The sequence below is a fragment of the Alligator sinensis genome, unplaced genomic scaffold, assembly GCF_000455745.1.
Source record: "Alligator sinensis unplaced genomic scaffold, ASM45574v1 scaffold1086_1, whole genome shotgun sequence".
NCBI classification, from domain to species: domain Eukaryota; kingdom Metazoa; phylum Chordata; order Crocodylia; family Alligatoridae; genus Alligator; species Alligator sinensis.
The window spans coordinates 375,149-393,340 of NW_005842600.1; the positions used below are offsets into that span (position 1 = coordinate 375,149).

Genomic DNA, 18,192 nt, shown 5'->3' on the forward strand with positions numbered 1-18,192 from the left:
AATGCCCAAAGTGCTTAAGTGGCTTGGGAACCTAAATCCCATTTTCAAAACTGTTGTTAGTATCTAGGGATGGATTTTCAAAGGTGCTTAAACTCAGAGATGTATGTCCAGGGGGGGGTTTCAAAAGCCTCTGAGCAGGCTGGATGTGCAGCCCCCACAGACTCCAATGGGAGCAAGGCCTTTAGGTGCTCTTCTGAATCCCACCGAGCACACCACTGCATTTTCCAATCTTTCTGAGCCCCAAGTAACTATGGACTGCTTCCGCAGTACCCTGGGGTTGCTGCCAAGAGGCATGTCCCTCCCCCCTCCCATTATGCTAAACCTGGAAATAAGGCAATGAAGTGGTGCTCAAACAGGATGGAGAGGGAGAGAGAGTGCTCAAGATTGGTGACAGAGGGGTCTCCAGGGGCAGCCTCACTTCCTCAGTTCCAGGTTTTGTGTGTGTACAGCGTGGTCACAGGGGGCAGTGCCATGCTCCTTGGCATGGTCTCCAGCACTCTGGAGAAAGGGTGTAGAGATCCCTTCAGTCACTTCTGGAAATGGGACTGAGACTTCTCACTCACTCAGGCACTTTGGACAATGTTATCCTCCTCCATCCCCTCGGCTCCGTGTCGTGACCCACTGCCCTGCCACACAGTCCCTCTGTGGGGAGATGTCTCACTACCAGCAGGTCAGAGCCAGGCACTGGAGCCTCGTTCCCAGGGGAGCGAGGTTTGGGATGGCTATCAACCACACACTGTGGGGAAGAAAGGGCCCCAGTGGGAACAGCAGATCTGAGCCCAAGCACTCACCTCAATCTCCACATAGTCATGGAGCTTCTTGCAGGTGGCAGCGAAGGTTTCTGTTGTGCCAAATTCAAAGTACCACAGCTTGTTCTTCATCCTGAAACACACAACATGGAGATGGGGGGGTGGCTTTTTACTGAGTGGCTTGTTGGCAAATCCAGTGACCAGACATGGCTAGCTTTCTGTGTTCCTGCCCAGCCAACTCAGGGCGCACAGGCCTTGAAGAAGAGGAAACATGGCACTAAGACAGGAAGACTGCACCTTGGTGCTGCTGAGTCTCTTCAGACAAGTGTATGCCCCTGAGAGATAAGTGTCCTTAGCCAGGCAATCATCTAGGCCCCTGAGGCTCTCTGATTAGGGGATGTCGTGGCTGTTGACGTCCAAGGCATAATGGAGCTGAGGTTTTCTGGGGCAAGCATACAGCTTTCAGGCTGCGGATGGAGACCTTCCACAGCTTTGCATACACAAGCCGTGCTCTGCTGAGCTCCCTTCTTGCTGATCTACCCTGTGCTGGGCATGGGGTTGGGAATCCTGAAAGGAGTCACTCCCATTTTGGCCAGTCAAATCCTACCACAGAACCACCTTCTACGTGGGATCCTCAGATCCCCACAGCCAGAAGCAGGCAGGACAGAGAATTACTGGGGTTAAAGATTTCCAATGAATGCCTCAGAGAAAGCAGCCCCAGTTACAATCATAGCTTCTACAATACAAGCAGCTTCTTTGCCCTGGCCCTTTCTGCATCCCACATGGGTCAACACCTCTCCTCCCCCTGGACTCTGCTGTCTTTGGGAGGGAAGGTCCAGCAGGTCCCAGCACTTATGGCACAAGTCACATCCTCCCCCCTGGATCTGAGTATTAGCAAGGCAGTGTGGATGGATACAAGGCTGATGGAGGGCCTGAGCGGGGCTGGGAATGCCTGGCCCAGGGCTATGGGGAAGAGCTGGGAGTGCCTGACCCATGGGGCGTAGCTGGTTGGGGCCCCCCTGAAGCAGGGAGGGATAAGGAAGCAGTTCTGTTGGTTAGGTGGCAGCCAGCAACTGGATCAAGGCAGCAGATCAGCACAGCCCCCTGAGCAAGCCTCAAAGCAATCACTGGACAGATCCATGGGTTCATTCACAATAACTAGATGTGTAGCCAGGGGCTAGTAATGAGGGAAATACAGCACATAAACCACTACAAGTAAATAATGCTGTGTGGTTGCCTTACCCCCCCCCCCCGAGCATGCATGTATGTGCGCGCACGCATGTGTGTGCTGTGCAGCCTCACCCAGGTACATGAGTGTACACAGTGCCTGGTTTTCTCTCTCCCTGCCATGTGTATGTTGCTGATTCAGACTGGGAGTCAGAAAGCCAGGTCTCTTGTACTGCCAAAGTATCTCACATTCTTTCGGAGGACAGACAAGTGCATGAGGTATTAACAATGGGCTAACTTAATTTTTTGCTACAAGGCTGGTGAAGAGAGGAAATAACTAGGCCCTAAAGTTGAGGGTAGGACTAAAATATATGAGGGCCTGGCTATCTTGGAGAAAGAGGGTGAAGTCAGTGAGAAGAAACTGGTTTCATACCCCAATAATCATACTTCCAAACAGAAAAAGGGTTGACTGGCTGGGTAACAGCTCCAAATGCAAGAATCTAGGGCCTTAAAGAGTGATGGATTGCATATGAGTCAGCAGTGCAAAGCTAGAGTAAAAATGGAGTATGCTATATTGGGCTACATTAATAGGATGGCGTATAGAACAAATGAGGTAATTCTTTCCGTTGCCTTAGCACTGGTTAGGGCCATTTAGGGCACTGGTGACAGCTCCATGCCCCAGATTTCTCAAACAACAGCACTCAGTTTTCAGCAAATGTTGCATAAATTAGACTGCTCAAATCAGAGCTTGGCCTTGAACACCTACAGCAGGCACCCTCACAAGCTGGCATCCAGTCATGTACATGGTTACATGGCTGTTTACACTAATTCCCCATTCTGAGTTCAAAGCATACCACAAATATCATAAATATTTGGTGGGCTGTGTAAGCTGAAGGGTGCCAAGTATGTGGGTTGACTTGGACACCTAGCCATGGAACTGGGTGCCTCACTTAGGTGTCCAAGCTTAACAACTTGGCTGGAGGTCAACAGGCAAGGAGTTCAGAGGAGATCAATCTACCCAAAGGGAAAGAAAGTCTGCCACATTCAATCAGATCAGTTCAGAGGAAGAGAGGAGGGCAGACAGGATGGCAGTCAGAAAATACAGTTACGGTGGGATGCCACACTAGAGAGAGGGGCTGATTATCCCAAGAAGCCAATGCAAGCAGAACATGCACTAAAGTGCCACTGCCGCAGGGAAGCACAACTAAAATCTGAGCCAGATTTAGCCAAGGAGCTGGCACTTCTTGAACTAAGGCCTAGTGAAGGCCTGACCATAGAGGAAGTTGCGCTTCTTGGAAGTAGTCAGCACCCAAAATGTGGTTGACTTCTAAGAAGTGAAGCAATCTGACAGGTCATGGAGTATGTCCAGGGCACCTAAAGTACAAATAACTTCATGAGTTTAGCAGGTTCTGCAATCAGCCAGCACCATCGAAAACCAGAAGACAAGGAGATGGCCATACACCCCATGTATGCATCTCCCTTCTGGTGCACAGATGGGCAGTGACCTTTCCTCACCAGCAGCAGGGAATCTGGTTCTCTGCAGAATACAATCTATAATATATGGAGGACACAGAACTGCTATCATTGAAGATATCCAGGGTTTCATAGTTTCATAGTGCACAGGGTCGGAAGCGACCTAAACAGATCATCAGGTCCAACCCCCTGCCCCGGACAGGAACGAGTGCGGAGTCATAGCACCCCAGCCAAATATTTGTCCAGCCTCCTCTTGGAGACCCCCAAGGTAGGAGAGAGCACCACCTCACTTGGGAGCCTATTCCAGAGCCTGGCAGCCCTAACTGTAAAGTAATGTCTCCTGATGTCCAGCCTGAACCTTCTCTCTAACAATTTGTGGCCGTTATTCCTAGCAACCCCAGGTGGTATCCGGGGGAACAGAGCCTCCCTCAATTCCCGCAGGTCCCCCCTGGTGAGTTTGTAAACAGCCACCAGGTCCCCCCTCAGCCTTCACTTGTGGAGGCTGAATAGGTTCAGGACCTTCAGCCTCTCTTTGTAGGGCCTGCCCTGCTGCCCCTTGACCATGCGGGTAGCCCTCCTCTGGACCTTCTCCATGTTGTCCACATCCCTCCTGAAGTGCGGTGCCCAGAATTGGACACAGTACTCCAACTGTCGCCTGACCAACACTGCATAGAGGGAAAGGATCACCTCCCTGGACCTGCTTGTGACGCATCTGTGGATGCACGACAAGGTACGGTTAGCCTTACTGACCGCATTAGTGGCTCATGTCCATCCTGGAGTCAACAATGACTCCAAGATCCCTTTCTGCCACTGTGTTGACAAGAAGGGTGTTTCCCAGCCTGCAGGTGTGTTGCTCGTTCCTTCTCCCTAGATGCAGTACCTTGCACTTGTCTGCGTTGAATTCCATCCTATTCTCCTTTCTTGTCCACCTCTGCAACCTGTCTAGATCTAGCTGGATGCTGTCCCTCACCCCCAGAATGCCCAACTCACCCCACAACTTGGTCTCATCAATGAATTTGGACAGCATGCTTTCCACACCCACCTCCAGTTCGCTGATAAAGATGTTGACCAGTACAAGCCCCAGGACCGAGCCCTGGGGGATTCCACTGCCCACATCCCTCCAGGTCGAAAAAAACCCGTCTACCGCCACACTCTGGGTACGATCATCTACCCAATTTGCCACCCATCTGACTGTGTAGGCATCAATGCCACAGTCACCTAGTTTTTTTTGAGAGAATGTGGTGGGAAACAGTGTCAAAGGCCTTCTTAAAGTCCAGGAAGACGACATCCACCTCAACGCCCTCGTCCAGGGACTTTGTGACCTGATCATAAAAAGAAACCAGGTTAGTCGGGCAGGACCTGCCCTCAATGAACCCACGCTGGTTGCTTCTGAGCATTACCTCCCCTGCTGGGCCCTTGCAGATGTGCTCCTTTATAATTTTCTCAAAGGTCTTCCCAAGGATTAGGAAAGGACAGGACAGACAGATGTCAGAGTTAGGGGGACAAATGCTACCCGACCCTGGATCTCAAAAGTACGTAGGGCTCAGTAACACTGATGCAAAGGGAGAGTAACAAGGCCTGGCCTCCGTCATGTGACAGCAGTGGAGAATCTATGAATCCTAAACAAGAGCTGCTTTCTTCTAATGCTGAACCAGGGACTTAGTAGAAGAGAAAATGTAAGTATCATTCTTAAATCTGCTTTCCTTCCAAGTGTCCAGTGTTCCTTCTGTCCCATCCTCAGTGTTGCCAACACTCACAATTTATCACAATCCTCAAAGCATTTTTTCTTACAACCTCAGTTCCTCAAATTAGGTGGTTCTGGGACAGCCTTGACCTTTCTCTTCTTTCTTTCATTTTGTTTAGTTTGTTCTTTCTTTCTCTCTTATGTTCTTTTTCTTGTTCTCTCTTTCTTAAGCTCTCTCTTTCTTTCACATGAGCCTCTCATCCTCCTGGGTTAGGGCCTCGGACCAGTAAACTTACCACGTGCCACAGCAGGGCTCTCAACCACACTGTTGTGCTCTAGACAGACTGCCTCCCAGATCTGAGAGTAGCCATCTCTACTTGGACCCCAGGCAGGCCAACTGGGTGGATTAACTGGAATATGCTCAATTTGCTACTTTATATATTTTATATAAAAATACAACAAACTAGGCAAAAATAATCAAAAGATGTTTCATTAGTTCTGTAGTCATTAGAATTAAATGTACATCTCTTTCATATTCATGAAACAAAATCAAGTCTTCTTGATCATCTTGGCAGTGCATCCAGTGCTTCACTGTAATCCTGATTTCATGTTTCTAGTCAAGAGTCTGCAGGGCTATGAAATAGGAACTACATTACCAGGAGCAGCTAGCAGACAGCAGAATTGCAGCCCAAAGGATAGCTTGATTAATGGAACCATTAAAGACCTCTACAAAGGAGAGAGAGTCGTTAACATCTGTGAAATGAAGAATTTAGAAGGGATCAGGTAGATTACAATGAGCCATAAAGTCAAGTGACTCCCTCACTGCTGCCTGACTAGAAATGCTGCTGCCACTGCCAGACAGTTGGTTTTAAACTTTGGATGGAGCAGGAATCAAAGCGGGGTGCAACTGCAGCCCCCATGGATCCACTGTTGGATAAGGAATACGCTTATCAATAACTGGAGTTATCCCAAGATGAATTGCTCATGCACACATTATCACCTCTAAGTAGGTTCAGGCTGTAAGCTTCTGATGGGAGACTTTTATGCCTTAATAGCACCCATAGATTGCACTCCAGCTCCACTTCCCCCATGGCCTCCCTTGCCTACACAGAGGGGTTACAAAATGGTGTGCATTTCTGACTCCTCGTTTCCCTCTCAACCATACAGCCTCTAAAACATGCGACTCTGAGGAAGAGGGAGAAGAGAGTATTGGGTTTGAATGTGCACATGCACCTTACATCTCAAAGGACTCCAGTTACTGGTAAGTGATTTCCTTTTCTCTCTTGAGAAGCTGTCCATGTAGACATCCTCGTTGGGGAGGCGACTTTAGCATAGCACCTTCACACACACAGAGGCAGGTCTTGGAGTCCAGTAGGCAGACCAAGATTGAAGGGCCACCATGCCAAATGCAGCATTGTTTCTTGAAGCCTCCACAATGATGTGGTGATGGTGAAGACATGTCTTGAGCTCCAGGATGTAGCTCTGCAGACATTGTGGAGAGAAACAGTCTAAGCCCTGGTGGAGTGAGCTCAAATCACTGATGGAGGGACTGATATGACAGTCTCAAGATCCAATTAGACAAGCTGTGGGGACTATGGATGGAGTAAAGAGTGCATTGCCATAGGCTCTAACAGTATGAATCTTATGCAGGGAAACAAGTTGGCCAAACTTTTGAGGAAACCAAGAATGACAGGATGGGAAAGAACAGACCAGCCATCAGTAGGCAGATGATGAGTTGAGAGAGTTGCCAAGTGAGCTCTGATTCTTTAGCTCTAGCAGATAATCCAGGACGCAGGAGATGGAGGACTCAGTTGGAGTGAAAGGTCTGGAGTGGCACCAACTGCCAAACTAGACCACTTCACCAAGAAGGCCGGCCTGGCAAAGTCCTTCCTACTGTGGCTAAGGAAGCCCCTGACCAGAGTCAAACATCCTTGTTCTAACTGTGAGAGCCATCCAGCATCCATGCTGAGAGAGGGAGGGAGTGCAGACCTGGGGGAAGCACCTTGCTGTCATCCTGCAGTAGGAGATCTAGGCCTGGGGCAAAGTCTTGGGATGTGACGCTAACAGAAGCAATGGGTCTCAGGCCCAGAACAATCTTAGCCACATGGGAGCTACAAGGGTGATCCAAGACAGGCGGCATCTCACCTTGTGGGTCACATGCAGAATCACAGGCTTGGGGGTGAAGATGTACAGACGGTCTCCTGACCATGGAAACAGGAACTCAGCCAAAAGAGAGCTGGCACTGAAGCCCACTCTGGAGCAGACAATCTGGTGCTTTCTCCTGTTTCGGTTGGGAAACCCCATTCTGCGAGCCACTGAAAAAAAATTGAGTGCTTGATCTCTCCACTCACAATAAATGAACAGTACTGGAGGTGATCCACTGTACCATTGTGGAGACTGGGAAGGTGTACCTCTGACAGGGGTACATGATAGTGGCACCAAAGATGAAGTGCCTCCCTACTGAAGACAGCTGAGGAGCTCTGCTGACCTGCCAGAGAGCTCTGAGAGCTCACTTGTTAGAGATCAGGGCATGGGCAGCAGGGGAAAGTTACCTAATATGCAGGTGATATCCAGGGACCTTGTTTCCAGGGAGCCAGGAGCTGGAGCTGAAGTAAGGGTGAACCAGAAGCCAATGCCAAGGTCAGGGTAAGCCAGGAGTCTGACACAAAGTTGGGGTACGGCAGAAGTCAGAGCGAGGGCTGGGGCATGCCAAGGATCAGAATCAGAGCTGGGGTGATTGGGACTGTCTGGGCCAACAAAACTCATCTGGCCCCATTACATAGAATTATAGAGAGACAAAGCTGGAAGGGACCTCCAAAGGACACCTAGTCCCACCCCACCCTGAAGCAGGATCAGCGCTATCCCAACCATCCTGTGCAAATCTATTGTTTATTCTCTGAGCAAAACTACACAGCCAGCTCTGACACAACCACAAAGACTAACACCCCAACCTGCCACAGGTAAACAGGAGGACCATGGTGGCTACCATCCTGCTGCTCTAAAAGTTGCTAATATACACTTGAAAGATCCCAGGAAGAGCGCCATGTCCCCACCACAAAGAAAGCACCCCCCCCATCTGTACCAATCTGAACATGGGGTCAAATTCCTTCCTGACCCCAAATATGGGGTCAGTTTGACCCTGAGTGGAGAGGCAAGACCCTCTAGCCAGGAAGTCCCAGCAGGAGCACTGGCATACCCCAGACAGCCCTCAAGCCTTGGCTGCAGGCAACACCCAATGTCACTGAGAAAGGCTTTTAAAAAAACCCCCAAAATCAGCCAATAATGCACGTAGCAACGGGGGGGGGGAAAAATTCCTTCTGGGCCCCATGTGGTAACCACCAAAGTCCAGAAGCATGGGAAACAGTAGCACATTACAGATGTACTATTCCTAAATAATCCTGGACCAATGCCCATGCATGTCCCCCTGGCACTGGGTAGGACTGACAGAAACCTGCGCATGAGAGGCAGATGCACCAGCCTGAGGATTTTGGTGTGGGCATCACAATGAAGTAACAACTTTATTCTGCTGCAGGAGATTTGCAGCAGGGGTGAAAGCAAAGAGTAAATCAACAGACAAATATGGTACAATGTGCCTAAGATGGAGCGCCTGATGAACTGCTAGGGAAAAGAGAAAGGAGGATCAGGGAAGGGAAAAGGATGTCAACCCACACCAAGCTAGAGAACTCGGATGTGATGACAGAAGATAAAGAACTTAGAGTAGGTAAAAAGGGAAACGTAGGCTAAGCTGGACAGTAGGCTGCAGCAGCAAGCTAACTAATGAACTGCTCCATCCCCGCCAGGAGGTTTGGGACTGAGGAGAAGGAAGGGCATGCTGCGCTTTATCCCCCCAGCACAGGCAGCCAGCAGGGGATGCAAGGCTGGAGCATACTCCATGGGCAGTGCTAAGGTATAAAAGTCTCCAGCCAAAGGCTCAGGGATGGAGCGTACCCACAAGGGAGAACTTATGGACAATTACACAAAGGAAAATGCTTCCTTTCTATAACCTCCACGTCGTTATTTTGGCATAAACAATTTTCAAGCCATGGAAAGACAGGGAGTGAGATGGAGGTTACTCAGAGTGACAAAAAAATTACTCCCCTACCAGATGTGCCAACTTGCTGACTCTCACAGCTGTAAGTGATGAGTGCTAGAACAGGCCAAGAGGAGTAAGTGCTGGCAGGGTGATTCGTGGCCAGCCAGCATCAGTGCGTGGGACTGAGGATCTTGTTAGGCCAACTGGCAGCTGATGGGGATGTGGGAACTGGGAAGCTGAGAGATGCACCAGGGGCAGGAGCTGGCACCAGCTTCTAGGCTAGCCAGATGTGGGACACAGGGCTAGCCTGCAGCAGCCAATACTGGAAAAGGGGTAAGCTGTGCGGGCAAGGGGCAGATGCACTGGCAGTGCATGGTCTGACCAGCCTGCCGTATTTAGCTATGAAACTGTGATCTCTTTTGTTTTGCAGAGCTCTGGGATGACAATCCTGAGAGCAAAACCGGCAACCCACTGCATAGGCCCATTGAAATGTTCTCAGTCCCCTGCTGGTCACCTGAGCTCTTCGCTTGAGTGGATGCAAGACTGTGTGGCAGGCTTTCAGCAACCCTGCTCCCTGCCCTTTGCAAACAGAAGTTGACTTCTGTGGTGCCATAAAAATGTTTCTGGCAGCACAAATGCCAAATGAACAGATGCCACAGTGCTTTGCTGCACCACAAGGGCTTGCATTTTGTGGTGGCAATGAGCCTAGTAATCATTTGTGCCGCCTTTTTGCTGTCAAGTGGGAGACCGTGGGTAGCCTGTGGCTACTCACACTCTCCAGCCCTCTCCCACCCCCCTGCAGGAACCCCCTCAGCTTCAGGGCTCCAATCCTGTGAGAAGAGGGCCCTGGGCACCTCACCTGAGACAGGGGCCATTCCTCAGTGTGCATCTTCAAGTGTGGAGAGGGAAACTCCCCCCTGCATGCACAGGGCACCTTGGCCCAAGGTGCAGTAGTGAGAAGAGCATTGGGCCTATCATGCTGCCGCACCTCACTTGTTCTTGGATCTGGCTTTGACCCTGTTCAGTCTGGCCAGCTACCTTCTCACTAAGCCAGGTAGAGTACTACAGTGCTGCACTCCTTATAAATCCAGCCAGTGCCAACCAAGTAATCACAGAGCTCACATGTGGAAGGGCCACATTAGCTGGGTGACTCAGACTGCCGCCACCCCATTGTTTCTTCAGATCTCCCTGGTTTGCTGGTGTTAATCTTCCCCTAGGCTAGTGAAGAGCTTGGGAACCTCACAAGCCACGTGCAAAGTAGAAGCTTCCATCCCCCTGGCCCCACTGCAGGGTGCTAGCAAGCTTTGGGTTCCTCACTCTGGTGCAGACAATGTGGCAGGACATGCACTGGAGCTGCAGGGCCAGGAAACTGCCCACAAAGGGAACTGGCAGGAAAAGACACAGAGCCTGTGTTTTACTGGAAGTTGGGCAAAAGCAAAAGTAAAACATTTTGGATTCAACAAAAACAGCATTTGCTCAAAAAAACTAAAGAGAAAAGCCAGGAGATTCCCATATAAGCACCTGCTTCCTCTCTCACCATGCCCCAGCAAAATTAGGAAAATGTGGATGTTGAACTCTTAAAAACAAAGCTGTTTGGCTCCAGGGTTTGGCTTCAAGTCACTGAAGTATGAATGCAAAACCACAATTCATAACTAGTCTTTGCTGCAACCTACGAACAGATTCCATTTAGCTAAAATGATTTGTCTCAATATGCATCAACATGAAATTTTAGGCTGACGACAGTATAGAGCAGAGAACAACATCCAGGTGCTCTACCTCCATCAAAGAAGGGTCCTAACCAGTAGGCTACACAGTCACACTCCCTTTCTCTCTGTGGCCCAAAGAATTTTGAATTACTGCAAACTAAGTGGAAGAGATCCATGAGGAAGAGCTAAGGGCTCTGTCACATGGGACACTTAGTACATGTTAAACCTGTGCAGTATTAGAGTTAGAATGTGCTCTGAGCAGTGGCACGGCAATGTTTGCTCCAAACTATAACATGCACAGCTTGCTGACTGTCCATCACAGCCCTGGCACTGCGCCAGAGTCTTGAATCGGCCTAGGACCTTGGGGACTGCAGGCACCCAGCTTTCAGGAGGAACCTGACAAGCTAAAGACTCAGGACCACCCCCTCCTAAGATGTGTGGCTTTCCTCTTCTTATCCGAGAGCTCTGTACAGTAGACGGTTCCCTGGCTAGCGCTACGGCTGGATGAGGACTATGAATTGCTCATATTATCTCCATGGAACCGTCCGACAATAGCTGAAAATGTGTTACCTAATGCAATCTGGAAATACTTGTCCAGCAAAAGCTGTAACTTTGCTATGATTCAAGTACACTTGGTGCATGTTTTACCGCTTGATGTTCAGTTGCTTGCATTTTAAGTGTATTTAACACCTGCTAAGTGTAACCTGCAACCTAGCCATAACAGAGTGCTATCTTAGCGCACCCTGTCCCAGCATTTAAAGCATTCACATAGAAGTTGGTAGTTTGTGTTCATGGCCTCTCTGGCAGAGAAGGGATTTCAGTCAAATTTTCCTCCATCCCTGTGAGCTCCCTAACCACATTTATTAGTTAGAAGTGTGACAACACCCCTCCCTCCCATAACAGACATAATTCCTCCTCTGGTTTTGAGCAAGGAAGGATCTGGCTAGGCTTCCACCTCAAGTAGAGAGGTCAAGGCCGTAACTCCAAAGAGAAAGGAGAAGCCTAGGAGTGTGTCTACACCTCAGTAGTAATTAGGGGTCTGCTTATATCACAATTCTGCAGATTTCATGGAAAATGCAAAATACAGGATTCCCCGCAAAATCAATTAAAAAAATATAAAATGCATATTATCCATATAATACGCTGTTTTGGAATGTCCCAATGCTTACTACAATACAAGGACAAAGCAACAATATCACTACAGCCATAGATCATGTGATTGAGAGTTAACGTCTCCTTGTCCTGACATAGACTAGTCACTAAATGAAGGCACTAGTCAGTAACGTAGAGTGAAATGTTTCAGTGACATCTTAAATGCAGTAGTTTGAAGTCTGAAGATGACTGTAAAGAAATAAAAAAAAGCTAAATCCATTTCAGCTCAGGATTGTGTAACAGTTCCCTGTAGGAGCTTTACATTCAGATGGTGCCAAATAGTTTTGTTCATCTTGCAATGCGACTCTGGATGTACTGAGAAAAAACAGCACTGATCGAGTCTAAAACACATATAAAGCAACAGGCTTCTGCAGAGGCTAAAGGTCAGAAAAAAACACAGATGACAATGTCCTTGATTGTTTAAAAAGAACCACTGAAAGCAGTTTAACAAGAAGAGAAGCTACTGTAGGCATTCACTGCTGCCAACATACCTTTGGAGAAAACTGATAACCTGAAACTAAGGGACTGCTTCAACAAGCACATACCAAACACTGGCAGTTTCCCATGTGCAAACAAACTTTGCCAGGATTATCTACCATAAGTATTTGCTTTGCGTGTTCAGTCTACAAAATCTGCTTTGGCAGAATACGAATCAATTTCATTTGTAGGAGATGAAGCAACAGATGCACAGCATAACTATGTACTCCACATTGGATTTATACCTGGGAGCATTGACGATGCGTGGGGGGTGCACGTGGATCTCCTGAGAGAAGTGCCACCAACAATGCCGGCGGTGTCTGCGGGTGGTCGCCAACTGCCAGTTGGTGCTCACTACACCCCCCGACTCCCCTCCTGACACCGCTGAGGCTGCCTGCAGGAGCTCCCCACTCGCTGCTGCCACCACCTGCAGGTGGTCACCTCCAGGGCCATGCATTATTTATGCCTGGGAGCTGGAAAGACCACGACCTGCCTGTTTTTCAAGCACAGCCAGTTCAACTCACATCTGTACATTTTTCAACTGGAGCACAAGCTGTAGTGAGGGCTGTTGTAAACTACAGCTCAGAATTTAACAAGATCTCAGCATTTCTCTCTGATAATGCAATGTATATATGCAACACTTTCTCTGATCTGCTCCATGGAATGATGTCTAGTGCAATTCATGTCACCTGCAACACACACATTCTTTCTTTAGTAAGTGATATCTAGTGCATACATTTTCCTGATGAGAATACCCTGGTTTCCTCTTTAAAAAAATATTCAACCATTGTCCAGGCTGTAAGCTTTGATACAGGGAGTCCACTGCCAATCAAAATGAGGATCTAAATGCAACCGTGTAACTTCCATCAGAACCAGTGCTTCCAAAATGGTATTTATGGTTCAACACAGTTTGTTACTATGAAAGGAATATTAAGTCCTACCAGTGATTTGTCTGTGAGGAGCTTGAAATCACACCTTGTACACAGTGGGTGCATCTACACATGCTGGACTGCGCAGTTTTTACTGTGTAGTCATTTAGTACTTGTTTAACCAAGTACTAAACGACTGTGAAGTAACTGGCATTACTGCACAGTCCCATTGCCACACAGTTATTTTTAGACACTACTGTGCAGCAGCAATGAGCTACTGCACAGAAGCACATTACTACTGCACAGTAGCATCACTGTCACGATTTGTGCCCAGCAACACTATGGCGCTAGGGCTTAAGTGAAGATCAAGTTAATTATGTGGCTGAAAAAGCAATCTAGCTGATGGAGCTTCTAACATGGTTTGAAGCAGTTTTTGATTCACAAGTCACATAACAAACTGATGAATTTGATAAGCTGGGTTAAGATACAGCATCACAATAGCTTTCAGAGGGTCAAACTGAAAACCAGCGGAGACAAGAACTAGTCTAGGCAACAGCTACAAAGTTAAATCAGTACTACAAAGTTAAATCAGTCACTACCACCTTGATTTAAACTGGCTGCCTCCTTTTTTAGTGCTGTTTGCATTTTTGACCCGAATCAGGTATCTTTTCTGCGTTCTGACCCTTAGCTAATTAAATCAATCCCTGGATGGCAGAAAGAGCGTGCTAATGAGTGTGCTGCTTACATGAACTTTGTTAGAGTGCCAGATGCCTTTAAATGTAACTGAATTGTGGGATCCTGTGTCTGATCAGTTTCCATATCTCTAAAACTTGGCAAAAAGCTGACTTAGAATTCCAACCAATTCAGCAGACACAGAACGTGAAATCTCAACGTATAGACAAGTCTTCACACCGCAGAGACAGAGGCTGTCAGCTGCAACTGCTGGTGGATGCTGCATGTTAGCATTTAACAACTAACATAATTTATGCTACCCTTAATAAAAACAATTTAACATATTAGTAGTAATATTTAGATTTATAATAATATGATAAATTATATGATGTAATTTACTTTCCACAGAATTTGCTATTAAATTATACAGTATATGCTTCTGTCAATCAGTGCTGAGGGGAAGGGCCACCAGAGCACATCTGGAAACTATCCAAGGAATTTGCTCTTTATGCCACGAACAACCATGTCATTTTTTTGCCTTCATCAAAGGCACTGGGTATTGGCTACAGCCAAGGCTGGGGATTTTGACTAGGGTGTGCCAATGCTCCTCCTGAGACCAAAGCTGGAGGTTCTTGACCAATACCGTATTTGGGGTCAGGAAGGAATTTTACCCCATGGTCAGATTGGTACAGACTGGGGGAGAGGGTGTGTGTGTGGGGGGGTTGCTTTCTTCTGTAGTGAGAGACATAGCCCTCTACCTGGGATCTCTTGACCATATATTAATAACATTTATAGAAGCAAGATGGTGGCTTCCATGGTTCCCCTGCTTTACCTGTGGCAGGTTCAGGTGTTATGGCTTGTGTTATATCAGGGTCAACTTTGTAGTTTTGCTAAAAGGTTAGACAATAGATTTTTCTGGGATGGTTTGAATAGGGCTGATCCTGCCTCAGGCAGAGGCTGGACTCCATGTTGCCTCTGGAGTTCCCTTCCAGCCCCACTTCTCTATGACTTTTTGCCACACAGGCCTCAGTGGTTTGAGGGGCATAGTTTACACCATACCCCTCTCTCTGCCATCTCCTATTGGCTAGTTTAGGTAGCTGCCCTGCTTTGGATGCTGGCTTTTTTCAGTCCTATTCTGAGGTGCCTAATCCTCTCCACGTACAGTCCAGGGAGCCAGGGGCTGTGAATTCTATTACTGACTATTTGCCTAAAAGTGCACTGCTGTAACCATGCATTGTAGCACCTAGGTCTTTTTGTGAACGTAGCCCCGGTGCCCAGCCCATGGCCTCAGAGCACAAGGGGGGGGGTCACAAGAATGTGGTTAAAAACTGATCCCATAGAAGTCAATGGAGTTGGACTTGATTTTAGTGGGGTGGGATTTGGTCCTAAGTGAGGGTTTTATGCACCAGTGCCCAAACATGCACTATCATTGGCACACAGACCAGGCCAGAAATAACTCAGTGGGACACAAACAATTACAAAGCTGAGCTCAAGTTTGGAGCTTGTGATTTTAGCAAAGGGAGATTTGCCCTGAAAGACACGTTCTCTCTAATTATTATTCATCTAGCTTTTGATGGCAGGGATGGGAAGGGGGAAATTAAAGTGTACATCAGTGTGACATCTCCACTTAGTTTCTCTGCTTTTCTGGGCATGCTTTCAGTCTCTCACTTGTGCTTTGATGAGCTGTCCTAAGATGAGCGAGTTTTGCGTCTCAGAGGAAAGCTGGGCTGGAGTGCTCTTTGCTTTGTTTGAAGGTTTTCTAATAGGCATTTCTGAAAGTAGGGATCCAGCTCACAAGCAGCATGCTCCTCCTGTCACCATGTCACTCTGATCAACACCAAGTAAGACCTGAGCTAATTGGAACCTGCAGCTCTGCCTTTGCTGGAGAGCCTGTACTTGCCAGTCCTGACACTGGTAGGTAAATATTAAATGTGAACAAATGTAATTACATCTACAGCCAAATTCCAGCAGGTTTCCCATGAAAGCTTACCTCTCCAGGCCCACAGAACGGAGTAATGTAAAGACCTAATACAAATATTGCTTATGGCACAGGACTGCCTGTTTCCCTCCCCACAGAGTCATCAACCAAGAGACACCTCCAGTTGAGTTATGTCACTGCTTTATAGACAGGTGTGATTAAGTCCACCATCAACCTAGATCTTAATTTTCTGGGTGCATTGTGGAAACAATGTTTGTTTTCCTCTATCTTCCACCATGCTTATGAAGAAGGCAGGGGCTGATATGCCTATACATAGAACAGTCAGTTGTTAAATACCATTTAGACTCCTGAAGGATGGAGTCTGGGCCTAAAGACACGCTTGTACATGACTTGCCCAATACAGCATTTCCTCCCCTTCTAGGTGTTGCTGCTCAAATTAAGCTGTTTTTACTTTTCTCACTGGTGTAGCCAGTGGGAAGAGAAACAGCCTAGGAAAGGAAACAAAGGTGGAGGTGGAGAAGTGGGGCGAGCATAAAAAAAGCAGGGGTGGCCAACCTGAGGTGCACATGCCACATGTGGCATGGACAGGCTCTGTGTTGCATGCAAGATCAGGGAGGGGGGCACAGCAGAAGACAGAGCAGGAAGCAGAAAGCAGAGCATTAAATAAGGCAGAGGAAGGGGATCAGAGTAGCACTCAAGAAGGACTCAGGGCTTAATTGATGGCAATACACATGCCAAATGATTGGCCTCTGCTAGCCTAGGTATAAGACTGCCACACTGGTCAGAACTGCAAAGGAAAGGAAAGCAAGGGGAATAAAATGTAGAGAGCAAGGGGTGTCAGACAGTTCCTGGGAAAGTCTCAGGCAGTGCCCAGGTTACATGATTGTAATTAGACCTGATAGGAATTTTGCATCAGGTGGACAGTTCTTCTATGGAAAACATGGTTTTGGCCAAACTGAATTTTTCCATGGGGAAACTTTTGATTGTGCACAACATTTTCTACTGGGAATCATCTTTTGACCATGACAGGTCAATGAATGCTTTGCCCTTGCACCCCTCTGTCCTCTAGACTATCGGTGTTTCTTCCAGGAGGCAGGTCAGATAAGGAAGCAAGCTTGTTCTAAGCCCCAGCTTCCCAGGCAGGGCCCAAAAAACGCTCCTCACCAGCTTCACGACAGAATGGGGACAGGGTTTACCTGCTGTTGAATTTCTCAGGATGCTTTTCTCTCATCATGTGGAATCTATGTGCGATGGATGCATCCTGCAAGGAGAGGGAATGAAGAGAAACTTGAATTTGCATGTGTGAAGTGACAGATAACAGCAAAAGAGACATTGCAGCAAACAAAGAGGAATGTGACACTGAAGCACCACAGGTTGAGACTGAGAGAATGATGGTTCACCGCCACAGAAAAGAAATCAGCTCCATGGGGCAAAGGCCTGGAACACAGATTTGGGACTTCTGGGATAAAGCCTACTTAGGGTTTCTTATTTGAATAACCAAAGCTCATCCCTACGCAGAGCAGATGGCTCTCAGCAGAAGCTGTATGCTGGGCTTCCTTACTCTGAACAGAGTAAATAGATGGAGGCAGCATAAAGCCCAGTCCCTTGTGCTTTTGTACAGAGCTGTACTAGGGTAATGATGGGCCCTGGCCCATCTGTAGATGACTCAGGGCTGTTCTACCAGGTCTTCTTAGACCAGGCTGCTTGGATCCTGTGTTATGATGACTGTGACTAATTACACTTCCAGTCCCAATCAGCACTACTAGGCCATAGGGGGAAAGGTGGGTCTCTTCAGAGTAGGAGGGGTAGGGGCCAGGAGAAGGGATGTCCTGCAGTGAGCCCTTGACAGCGCTAAGTGCACAAGAACAGCTAAGGCTGAGGTCTGTGCTGTACCATTGTTCTGTGTTACCAGTAAGTCCAAATTTCCAGAAGTAGATGACTATGGCTCTATCTTGGGATCTTTGGGTGTTCTGCCGATGGCAGGGCAGTACCCTGTTGAGCAAATATGCTATCACAGATATTGAGGGCAAAGGGAGGGGGGCGGGGGGGAGGGCGGGAACAAGGGAATAGCATGGGACACCTGGAATCCTGACTAGACCTGAATGGATCAAAGCTAACCCAGACTCATTTATGATTTCCCCCAAAACAAGATGAGACAAAGCCCAGGCCCTGATGATGCCAGGCGACCAGGAAAAGAGCTGGGAATCTGTCACGTTCACCGGGGAACAAAGCAGACACACATGCCGTAAGGAACAACCTCACTCCCTGGCT

General features: G+C 47.9%; 1 protein-coding gene across 4 annotated transcripts in view; it reads right to left on the reverse strand.

Moving 5' to 3' along the window:
* The window catches only part of LOC102379301 (diacylglycerol kinase beta-like), a 248,317-nt gene that overhangs the window by 43,077 nt on the left and 187,048 nt on the right, over positions 1-18,192 (reverse strand). For all 4 annotated transcript variants that reach the window (XM_025214742.1, XM_025214739.1, XM_025214740.1 and 1 more), the window contains 2 exons: positions 17,118-17,182; positions 792-882 (listed from right to left, as the gene is read on the reverse strand). In XM_025214742.1, the coding sequence (XP_025070527.1) occupies positions 792-882; positions 17,118-17,182 (156 nt within the window). The remainder of the gene's footprint in view (positions 1-791; positions 883-17,117; positions 17,183-18,192) is intronic.